The sequence below is a fragment of the Dromiciops gliroides genome, chromosome 1, assembly GCF_019393635.1.
Source record: "Dromiciops gliroides isolate mDroGli1 chromosome 1, mDroGli1.pri, whole genome shotgun sequence".
In the NCBI taxonomy this organism is placed as follows: Eukaryota; Metazoa; Chordata; class Mammalia; order Microbiotheria; family Microbiotheriidae; genus Dromiciops; species Dromiciops gliroides.
In genome coordinates, this window is record NC_057861.1 from 490,041,569 (window position 1) to 490,053,919 (window position 12,351).

Below are 12,351 nucleotides of genomic sequence, written 5' to 3' on the forward strand. Positions count from 1 at the left end.
TCTCAGATATAGTTGACAAGCTTTCTGGCTAAGGATCAACTAAATAAGGAAAGAATCTCTCTTACAAGAGAACTAATAAGTGCTGATGTGATGCCATGAACATTCTCTGTTGCCTAGCCAATGACCAATGCATTCGATAGCACTCATTTAGAATGTGGTGGTCAGAGACAGTATTAATGTTATAACTCCATCTTAAAATGCAGGCTTGGGGAGATATGCCTAATATTTGTAATAAATCTAACTGAATAAAGAATGCCTCATTTAAGAGGGCTACCCTCTAATTCCCTTGAAAATCTACCCTTCTAACAGGAGCAATTTAAATTACTTAATAACCAATTAATTTATTTTGGGGGAGGAAGTGATTTTCTTTTTAGAAGTTAGTTTTTGTAAAAAATGTTTCTGAAATATAGTTTTGACTGCTTTTTTGCCTTTCTCTCTTAGGGCTTACTCACAATTCTCACCCAAAAGCCATCTCCCCTCCAGACAATTCCCCTATAGTGGGGCTGAGGGAGATATGAACTCATGGCAAATAGAAACCAGCTCAAAACAAACAAAATTCTAAAACTCCTTCAAGACAGAAGTTGCGTCATCTCCTTCCTTTGTAATCTCACACTGCCTAGAACACTGTAATGTGCTCAAAAAGCACTTAATAAAAGCTTTAAGATGCTTCTGACAGGGCTGCTGCATAAATAAAAAAGCTACCCAGATAACTGACCTGCTCTGCAACTTCTCTGCTCATTGCTAATGCAAGCTGTAATTGAAGTTCCTCTTCTCCACTTGTCTGAGGTCGGGCCTGCTCCAGCTCTGAAGAAACACGAGGGGAGGTAGCTGTTGAAGCAACAAGACACAGTTACCATGTGCAGAAGACCACAAGACAATTTATGCAATCTACTATTTGTCACCATTTCAAGAGATTTGCCAAATCTTTAAAATATAGGTACATTTATAAAGAAAGTCATAATGAAATTTAAAAGGTAAATACAGAAAACAGATTAATATAGATGTATGTAAAATACTTACAGAATGAAAGGAGTAATTATTTTTAAAGATCATTAATTTTCATAATAATTAACAGCAAAATGGAGTTGGAGGGGAACTGCACAACTTCAAAAAGATTAAGTGCATTAACTGGAATAAAATATATTCCCTGAAAGGCTTGAACAAAATAACCAAGCAATCAACAAGCATTAATGAAAGGCACCTACTATGTGTTGGGAACTATTTTAGGCCCTGGGGATACAAAGACAAAATCTGAACAGTTTCTGCCCTCAGTGAGCTTACATTCTTATATGGTGAGATGATATGTACATATAAATAAAGAACAGATACTAAATAAATGGAAGGTGATTTGAATAGAAGGGGCAGTGGGTGGGTGGGGAAATGTTAGTCAGCAAAATATTTCTGGTAGAAGGGGAAGCTTTATTTGAGATTCTCTTAGGAAACAAGGCATTATTCTATGAAACATAGGGAGAGTATATTCCAGGCAAGTAGGATCATGAAAAGGCACAAAGATGAAACATGAAATATTTTAAGAAGCAGCAAGAAAGCCATTGTGGTTAGAGTGAAAAAAGAAGGAAGGGGAAAAATGTATAAAGAAGCTGAAAAAGTAGGTTGGGGTCAGGTTGTAAAGAGCTTTCTTTATAAGCCAAACAGAGGAGTTTATATTTTTCCTAGAAGTGATATGGAGTCACTGGAGTTAATTGAATAGGGGAGTCAAACCTGCACTTAAAGAAAATCACTCTGGCAGCTCTGTGGATGATAGAGTAGCAAGAAGAGAGACAATTAGAAGGCAACTACAATAGTTCAGGGTCTTAGAAGTGATGAGGGTCCCAACTAAGGTAGTGGTTTTGTGAATAGTGAGTGAGAAGGCATTAAATACTATAAGTGTTGTTGAGATCAACACAATAAATTTGGCTATGTGGTGTAAGGGAAGAGTTGAGGAAAATGTTAAGATACTCTTGACAAAAAGTTCAAAAGTGGGATGAGTTGTTTTATATATATTGCACTTGAGATGTATACAAAGCACATAGTTTGAAATGTTAAATAGGTAGCTAATGATATTGGACTGCAGTTTAGTGGACTAGGGTTGGATATATGGATCTGTCAGTAACCTGCACAGAGAAAATTAAATCCACAGGAGCTGATGAAGTTACCAAAATAAAAATATAGAGAGAAGAGAAAAGGGTATAGGAAGAACCTTGGAATGCACCCAGAGTTAAGAGGAATAATACTGAGAAGCCAGCAAAAGAGATAAGGAGAGGCCAGTCAGCTAGGATGATAACTAGGAGACAGGTAGTATCACAAAACCTCAGAAGAAAGGGACTACCCAGAAAGAGAGTAGTTAATAGTGTCAAATGCATCAGAAAAATCAAGGATGATTGAGAAAAGACCACCAGGATTCAGCAATTATGATTATAAGTAATATAAAGCAGAGAATTTCAATTGAGTGATGAGATTGGAAGCCAGATTACAAAGGGTTGATGGATTTTGCTTAAACATACAAATGGTATTCAAGAAACAAGAACACTGTAAATATATTCACATGATTTGCAAGAACACACCTAATTCGAGAATGCAGAGTATTTTAAGTATTATGGAAAATAAAGCCAACTGCAATGACACTACCACAATTTATTAAACATTTTAAAAAATGCAACACTGCTAATTCTAAATATGTGTGCATGTATGTATGTATGTATGTATGTATGTATTTAGAGGTCTCCGCTGTAATTTCTTGGATAACTGAAGCAATCCTCTTTGTGTGGTACTTAATGCTTCACAGGATTGTTGTGAGAATCAAAACAAATAATACATGTAAGGTGCTTTGAAAAACTTTAAAACCTCTACAAAAATGCTATTAATAATATTAACATCATTGACCAGGACTTAAGATACAACTGTAGTCTACATATTTCTACTATATAGGAAAGTGAGTTAAATTTGTACCAACCTCAAGACATCACCCATAAGATTTTTTATTGTTACTATTCAACACTAAATTCTTGATTTGAGCTTATATCCTGAGATTAACATTTTTTAATAAAGTGTCAAAATAATTCTGGCTGTTTTGTTAATTAATGGAAGTTTTGCTATAAATACTATCTGATAGGTAATACAGGGAATATAATTTTCTCTTCATGCAGTAAATTTTAAATAAACTATAAAAAATATTTCTTTTGCCTCTGAAACGTGGGCATCTTGAAAGATGTAGTCCTCTCTTTTCTGCTGCTCTTTCCTCTAGCCCTGAGGTAGTTGAAGCAACAAGGCAATGAGAGAAACAGGAGGTGGAATGTTTCCAAGCCAGCCAGCCAGCCAGCCAGCCAAACTACTACAACTACAAACAACAACAAACAACAACTACTCTACTACTACTACTACTACTACTACTACTACTACTACTACTACTACTACTACTACTACTACTACTACTACTACACATCCCCTTGGACTCAAGATCCTATGTCCCCAAATCCCAGGAAATAGCAGTACCCCCAGGCCACCAACAGCTTGGCCCTGCAAGTCAGCAACTCCTATCAAGACAGAACTGTACAACTGCCACCCTGCAGGTGCTGCAGCTGCTCCCTCCTCAACAACCGCAGCTATTATTATTCCTATTAAAGTCTTTAACTAGTAAATGTATCAACATCATGGTTTTATCAACAGAAATGACACTTTAAAAGGTGCATTACCATTTACCTTGCCACTGCAGCATAAGGACCACTGGGCCTTTCCATCTGCCCCACAGCTAAATCCTACTATATGTATTATTTCTATTAGAATATGAACTCCTCGAGAGCAGGGACAATCTTGTTTTTCCAACTGTAACCCCAGCACTTGGCACAATACTTTATAAACACTGTAAGCACTTGATAAATGCTTTTGCATTCATTAATTATATCTATACCCAATCCATCAGAGAATTCATATGCTTTGTGACTTTAACCATGACCTCTACTGTCAACAACTCTCAAATCCTAATTTCCAGGATTTGCTCCTCAACCTCTATTTACAAGTTATAGAACTTCTCTAATTTGGATATCTACCATCATCTCATACTCAATATCATTAAAATCATTCACTTTCCTCATAAACTAAGCCAACTCTCCCATTTTTCTCAGTTATCACCATTCTTTGGGTTTCTTCCCAAAATTGAAATTAAGCTTCTTTATTCTCCACTATCTACAATCACTAAATCATATGAAATGTCTCATGAAATAATCCATATGAAGTGTAAACTACATCTATGTGTGGTCTCACTTAAATTCAACCCAGGTTACCAGGTTACTAAGTTATCTGCCACCAGTCTACCTCCTCCCTCTACTCTAGTCCATTTGGCACATTACTGTTGGAGATAAAGATTGAATCTTGTCACTACCCTATTTAAGGCACCTAATGCATAAATTCTTTTCTTCTCCATGGTCCCCAAACATGTACTTTTAAATTAAAATCAGACTGTTCTTACTATCCTTTCACAATCTTTTGATAAACCACAGTTTCCCTCCATCTCTCTGCTTATTCTCTCTTTTCCTGTCTTAAAAGCAATGCTGGAAACCAAATTAGGAGAAACCTAGGTTTGAATCCTGCTTCTGTCAGGACTGTGTGTGACCATGTGTAAGTCACTTAATCTTAACTATGCAAATCCAAATTACATATCTTCTTCAAGCTTTAAGTCAAGACACTCCATAAAATTTCCCAAGCTAACCCAACAGCTTTAGCTCACTGGTTATTTTTTATTTCTCAGTTGGTTGTCCCACCTCAAAGATGCTATATGTTTTGACAAATCAGTACTAACCTAGGAAGGTGAAGAACCCTTCACTCAAGGGGTTTCTTTTCTTAGATATAGCTTGAGGGGGGGGAGGCGGCTAGGTGGCACAGTGGATAAAGCACCGGCCCTGGATTCAGGAATACCTGAGTTCAAATCCAGCCTCAGACACTTGACACGTACTAGCTGTGTGACCCTGGGCAAGTCACTTAACCGCTAAAAAAAAAAAAAGATATAGCTTACAGGAAGAGTTACCTGAGAAGAATGGCCTACTTTAGACAGACTTGGTTGACCTCCTCCATACTTCTGGGCCTTGAAGTTTTTGCTCTGTCAGAGGTTTCTGTATTACTTGGGGAAATGGTTCAGCTTCCCCTTAATTGGCAAGTCTACTTCCCCCTGGGATGGGGCTCAGAAAATTCCTTCCTAGAAAAAACTTGGGGAAGCAGGGGGTGGAATTGTTGGGAGGTATGTCTGTCTTTGAGTAACCATAGGAACATTAACTCACCTGGAAGAAAGGAAGTCCGTCCCTTAGTTGATTTTGTGGTAGACCTAAGTCCTTGGATAAAGATGAAGAGTAGTCTTCATCCAACCTCCTCAGTAGAGGCATCAAAAATGGCAACAATTTGGCATCATCTCCCTGATAGGACTCCCAGGGAAAGGGAGGTCTTGGCTGGTGAACCAGCTACCATTGAGGTGTCAGTGAAGGGGTAAGTCTTAGTAAAAACAGATCTAAAGAAGAGGCTGCGGGTAAGAGACTTATGACCTCTCTTAGCTACCTACTGCATATGACCCTGACCCTTGAGAGAGACTGGTAACTGTGTTGGAGTGTGTCATTACTGCTATGACCCTGATGTTTCTGATGCTGCCTCTGTTCACCACTGCTGCTTCCACTGAGAGACTTACTGTAAACTGTTCCAGGTATTTCCCTCACTACAGAGACTATACTTTTTTTTTTTAACAGGAGATTTATATTTTAAATTGTCTACCACTAGCTACCATTGCTTTTGGACTTCTTCATCATGCCCCCACATCAACTATTTCCTAGCTGACCTCCTAACAACAGCCTCAGAGATGCCTTCCTGAATCAGACCTATGATCTACCTAGAATAAGGTTTTGCTTCTAACAAGGATTTACAATTTTGGTGTCATTTGGTGTGTTTTCCATTTTCCATCTGTGGTTTTGCTTGGTTTGGACTCTAGCGAACATCACCTGAAATCTTAGCACCATTCACAGTAACTTAGCTTTTCATATTCAACACCTTCTCAACCCCTTCAGTTGCTTGATTGGAGGGAGGGCGGGAGGGTGGAGCAACAAATTTCTCCCAAAGCCTTCCTTTATAGAGGTCAAAGAACTTTTCAGATAATTCTCTATTTCACATCAGTGACTCTACTTGGTTTGGAGTCCATAAAACATCATGCCCCCTTATAGGGTACCCCTTTAGTGGCTTCCTCCCCCACTTTTCAGCATTCTTTTGTGTATTGTCTTATCCCATTTGATTGTAAGGTTCTTGAGGACAGGGACAGTCTTTTTTTTATTATTTATATCTGCAGGACCTAGCACAATGCCTTTGTATCCCAATACTTAATGTTTTTGACTAATACAGGATTGCTGCCCTGGAGAATGTAAAAAGCAGAGGAAAGTACCATCTATGGTATATTTATTAACTATATCTTTTTAAATCCCTTTTTTGGAACTAAGTTTTCTTTCATTGAAATTTTTGGACAATGAATATTTTATTTCATTGCTTTCCAATCCCATGCCTGAACTACTGGCCTGAATCAGACCTGGCTCTATAAAGACTATATTTTCTATTTATTTGTTCTCCCCTATAGCATCTGAAAGCCCAGAAAACAAAGTTGGTATTTAGCAAAAACTTTTTCAGCAAATGAATAAAAATCTATTTAGTTATCTATACAACCTAGTGTTATTTAATTCAAATAAATATACTATCAATGCCAGAATTTATATTAAACATTATGTAATTCCCCCCTCCCTTTCCTGACAGAACTTTTTACTATTTATTTAAACACATGAACTTTTATTTTAGGGAAGAGATAGTGAGAGGCCAATGATTCTATAGCAATTCCTTAAAATGAATCACAAAAGAACAAAACAATCACACCTTGCAAATGGCAATGATGACAAGAGATAGGAAGTCAATCCTAGAGGGGTTATAGAAAGATAGGCATACTAGTGCATTGTTGGTAGAACTGTGAAGCCCTATAAACATTTTGGAAAGAAATCTGGAATTATGTAAATAAAGTAAATAAAATGTCTATACCCTTTCACCTAGAGATTCCATTACTCCCAAGGTATTATTATTCCTTATTACACCCCAAGGAGGCCACTGATAAAAGTCCCCGTAACACTAAAATATTTAGCACAGCACTTCTGTATTATCAAAGAATTAGAAACAAAGTAGGGGTCCACTAAATGGGGAATGACTAAACAAATTATGGTACATGAATACAATGGAATATTACTCTACTCACTGGAAGAAATGATAAATACAGGGAAGCATGGAAAGATCTACATGAACCAACACTGAGTGAAGTAAGCAGAGCCATGAAAACAATATACACAATGTAAACAGAAAGAATAACTACATAATTAATGTTGAAAAATTATAAATAAGCATGGCTTGAAAGAAAAGATATTAGAAGACACTTTTACCCCATACTTTTGTTTGAAGAGGTAGTAAGTCCACAAGTGTTTCACACTGAACATATTGTCAAACCTTTTCGAAGTATTGCTCATTTACACTGATTGCTTCCCCACTTTTTTTCTCACCTTTTAAAAATACTGTTATATGGAATGGCTCTGGGAAGAAGAGGGGAAGGATACTAGGGGAAATTATAGTGATATTAAAAAAGAAATCAATAAAAATTATTTTAAAAGATCAATAGGGAAGATAAATGTGCTGGCACAACACACTTCTGTAATTCTTTTTACTCAAAAGGCAGGTGGATCACTTGAGTTTGGGAGTGTCATGATACAAAAGAGCTTTAAAAACCAATCTGGCTATCTTCACCAAGTCTAGCATCAATCTGGTGATTCCCCCTAAAAGAGAGGGTAGGTAATGCGGAGGACACCAGGCTAAGGAAGGGCAACCCCACACAGCTCAGAAAGGGAGGTCAAAATCTGGGTGTGTATCAGCAGTGCAGTGGAACCCTTGAATGGCTGATGCATTTCCAGCAAGGGTGAGATAAATAGACCCAATCTTTTTTTTTTTTTTTTGCGGGGCAGTGGGGGTTAAATGACTTGCCCAGGGTCACACAGCTAGTAAGTGTTATGTGTCTGAGGCTGGATTTGAACTCAGGTATTCCTGAATCCAGGGCCGGTGCTTTATCCACTGCACCACCTAGCTGCCCCTAGACCCAATCTTTTAAGAAAAAAGAGAGAGAGGGAGGAGCTAGGCAGGAAAGCAAAAGGGAAAAGGAGTTAAGAGGGAGGACAAAGTTGGGGAAGGAATAGTCACAAAAAACCTTCAGCTATGGGAGACAGATTAGAAAGGGAGCATTAAAAGAAGGAAAGGTTAAGACTCAGCAATTTAAATTTGAGGTGGGTAAAAAAAAAAAAAGGAAAGGCAAAAGGAGAGAAATAGACTATTTCAATAAGACTATTCCAATCCTAATTTCTTTCACCACCTTTTCCCCTTATAATTTGAGGGGGAGAGAGGGGGGAAAAGAAAGGAAACATTATAACAATTCATATGATGCAAGAAAATCACAACTACTTCAATAATAACTGTGAATGTGAATAGGATGAACTCATCCATAAAATGGAGGGCTTTGGGAGACTGGAATCCAACAATATACTGTTTACAAGAAACCCACTTGAAACACAAAAACCCACTTGAAACATAAGCATTCACACAGAGTTAAGATGAAGAACCAGAGGAGAATCTATGAAGTGTCAGGTGAATCCAAAAAGAGTAGGCATGATAACCATAATCTCAGACAAGGCAACAGTAAAATTGATAGTAAAAAGAGCTAAGCAGGGAAACTGCATTATGTTTAAAGATACCATAAATAGTAAAATATTTGTATGTGTGCACAAAATGACAGAGTATCAAAATAAAAGCTAACTGAACCACAGGGAGAAATAGACTGTATAAAATCATAACTCTTCTTAGTGTGCCCCTTTTATATTTAGAAATCTAACCAAGAAATTTAAAGTATTTACTACATGTCAGGCACTGTGCTAAGTGATGGGGATACAAACATAAGCATGAGGAGAAGACAACAGATAAGCTGGAATGGGGATGGATCAATATGTCACAGTATAGAAAGGGTTTGGAAGTAACATGGAATGAAAAATTTGGGGATGGGTGGGAAATGATGACCAGACTATAGGAAACATGATGAAGAGATGGCTAACTATGTTAGCTCTCTGGCAATTAGTGAATGGCAATCAAAAGAAATATACATATTTCTCAGCATCTTTACAAAAATGGAAAACTCATAAATAAATGTAGAAAAAGTATCTAAACACAAAAATTATCAATAAAAGTAATTTGAAGGAAAAAAATTCATGGGGGCAGCTGGGTGGCGCAGTGGATAAAGCACTGGCCCTGGATTCAGGAGGACCTGAGTTCAAATCCAGCCTCAGACACTTGACACTTACTGGCTGTGTGACCCTGGGCAAGTCACTTAACCCTCCATGCCCCACAAAACAAAACAAGAAAAAAAATTCAGACTCGAAGACTAACTAGTATAATCTTGTGTGGGTTACAGAAAAAATTATAAAAACAGCAGAAAACTACATCAAAGAAAATTATAATAACACACCAAAACTTGTAGGATAAAGTCACTGCTTAGAAATAAATTTCACTCTAAAAATAATTTTAAATAAGGAGTCAAAAGATTAATGAATTAGACATGCAACTATAAAAACTCAACAAATCAAAAAGCCCTAAAACAAAAACTGAAATTCCATAAGTGAAATAATTACTGAATTAATAAAAACAGGAGTTTTTTAAAGAATAAAATGAGCAAACTATTAGCTAATTTTGTTTTTTAAAAAAAGATGCCCAAATTACCATAAAAAATGAAAAGAGAAATCACAATACATGAAGGAGCAAAAAAAGGACAAAATAACTGAGTAGAGCTTTATGTTGCTTTGTTAAAGCTAGTAAAGGAAAAGAGGGGAAACTGAAATTTTACAGAAAAAGACTAAAATATCAGTTCAACACTTCCAAGCACCTTGAAAAATTATAATCCTTTTTTCCAGGAAGTACATTACTTCACTGTTCCCTACAGTAGCTAGCATTCAGCAATGTCAGGAATTAATTGTACATGGTTTTGAACAGAAATACACTTGACAAATGAGACCGCTCTTGTCTTCTAGGCTTATCAGCAATCTTGAATTTACTTTAAATATTTTTAAGTGTTCTATTATTGATAGCAAAATGAACTAATTTTTTTAAATGCTTAGAGCTATACCATAAATGGCCTATTATATTAAAAACAAGTTAAAAGAGGGTATCTCTCACTGTTGCAGTTAATAAACTAATATATAGCTTTAAATTTCACTGTCATCAGTATTCATAGCCACCAACCCTTGTATATCAGCTGAATACTACACAACACGTCTTAGTTGGAAGGATTCTAGCATAAAGGTTATTGCCTTAGTAACAGTATCTTTATCACACAAAGAATCCCTTATGCTATTGCACATGACAGTTAACTCAGATGTTTATGTAAGATGGGCCTGAATAGATCAATTCTGACCTATTAAGCCCAGCTTTGTAATTGCTTTTAAGAATTTTGAGGTTCATTACTCTCTAGGCCACATGGAAAGAATAGTCTGGGATAGTTGCTACCACTGGGATAAATGTCACTGGCCTGATTTCTCCATAAGCCATTTTCGGGGGAGTTAAAGAAATCATTTCCAACTTCAGCTAATCACTAAAGGATTCAATCCTCTCATCTCTTTCTGCTACTAGTTATGATATCTTCTCTACAATGTTTACTGATATTATATTTTGACATGACTCAAAACCATCTGGAAAATGTTAAAGGCTTCAATTTCTATAGCTAATAGATTATACCAAAAAGCACTATTTTTTACTATTTACAGTTTAATTAAAAGTTGAAAGGAAAAAACCCTAAAAGCCTAACTTTTCCACTAACATTCATTTATTTGGAAATAAAAGACTTCCAAAGTTATATTATTTTTCAAATTTAGGAAGATTTTTTTTTTCCTATCCTATCTCTACCTTTCAAGCTCAAGAAAGAGATATCCTTCACATTATTTTAAATGTGAATTAGGTCACTTACTTGCCTACCTATACATTTAGATATTTACTTCCAAGACCTATAAATTCATTATTGAGAATGCTGCATTCACTGATAAGCAAGTATAATAATCCTCAATGCCTTAAAGGGAGTTCTTTTTCCCCTCCTTTAGGAGTTTTTGTGAGCTGATGCAGACCAGGCGAGATAAAGATATATAGATATATCACCTGGTGGGTAGTCCCCTGCTAATAAGCTTCTGTGGATTTGGCTAAACTGATCCTCAAATGACATACTCACTAATACTGGGCCTGTACTTAAAACCTTTTTTGTTGCTAGAGGCCACTAAGAACTTGTGTTTTGCTGACAAACCCTTTGAAAACCCAGTGTTATCTCTATCCCCACAAAAATGGGACTGGAGTGGGAATTCAATGTATTTCAAACTACATTTAAAGAATATTAATCTTGTGAAATGAAGCAGCCTTACCCCTTACTAAGGCTAAGCCCTCTAATTTGTTCAAGTAATCCCACTCCATCCCATTTCCTCCAAGAGACTGCCCCGTCTGTCATCCCCACTTTTTCACTTATTTTCAAATTTCTCCCCTCTCTGGGCCTATTCCCTACTGCCTACAAATATTCACATCTCCCCCATCCTGAAAAAAACCCTTCACTTGATTCTTCTATTCCCACTAACTATGAAATGTCCTATATCTCTTCTCCCCTTTGTAACCAACTTCTCCAAAAGGTCATTCATCTCTATTTAGTGCCTCTACTCTCTCTCCTCTCACTTTCTTCTTTTTTTTTTTAATTTTTAAAATCTTTTTTAGTGAGGCAACTGGGGTTAAGTGACTTGCCGAGGGTCACACAGCTAGTAAGTGTTAAGTGTCTGAGGCCAGATTTGAACTCAGGTACTCCTGACTCCAGGGCCGGTGCTCTATCCACTGCGCCACCTAGCTGCCCCTCACTTTCTTCTTAACTCCTTACAATCTGGCTTTTAACCTCATCGGTCCACTGAAACTGCTCTCTTCAAATTACTAGTGACTTCTTAATTGGCCGATCCTATGGACTTTTAAAAATCAATTCTCATCCTCCTGCACCTTTTTTCACTCTTTAACACTGGAAAGTTGATCACTTTCTCTTCCCTGATAATCTCATCTCGCTAGGTTTTTGGGACACTGCTCTCTCCTGGTTCTCCTGACCATTCCTTCTGTCTATTTTGCTGGATCATCTTTGGGATCACACACCCTAAAGGTAGGTATCTCTCAGGGTTCTGTCCTGTGTTCTTTTTTTCCTCTTTACTACTTCACTTGGTGATCTCATCAGCTTTAATCTCATCTCTATGCTGATGATTT

At 36.9% G+C, this 12,351-nt stretch overlaps 1 protein-coding gene across 5 annotated transcripts in view; it reads right to left on the minus strand.

Moving 5' to 3' along the window:
• The window catches only part of EPN2 (epsin 2), a 100,608-nt gene that overhangs the window by 32,976 nt on the left and 55,281 nt on the right, over positions 1-12,351 (minus strand). For all 5 annotated transcript variants that reach the window (XM_043975235.1, XM_043975238.1, XM_043975237.1 and 2 more), the window contains one exon: positions 716-828. In XM_043975235.1, coding sequence (XP_043831170.1) covers positions 716-828 — 113 coding nt within the window. The remainder of the gene's footprint in view (positions 1-715; positions 829-12,351) is intronic.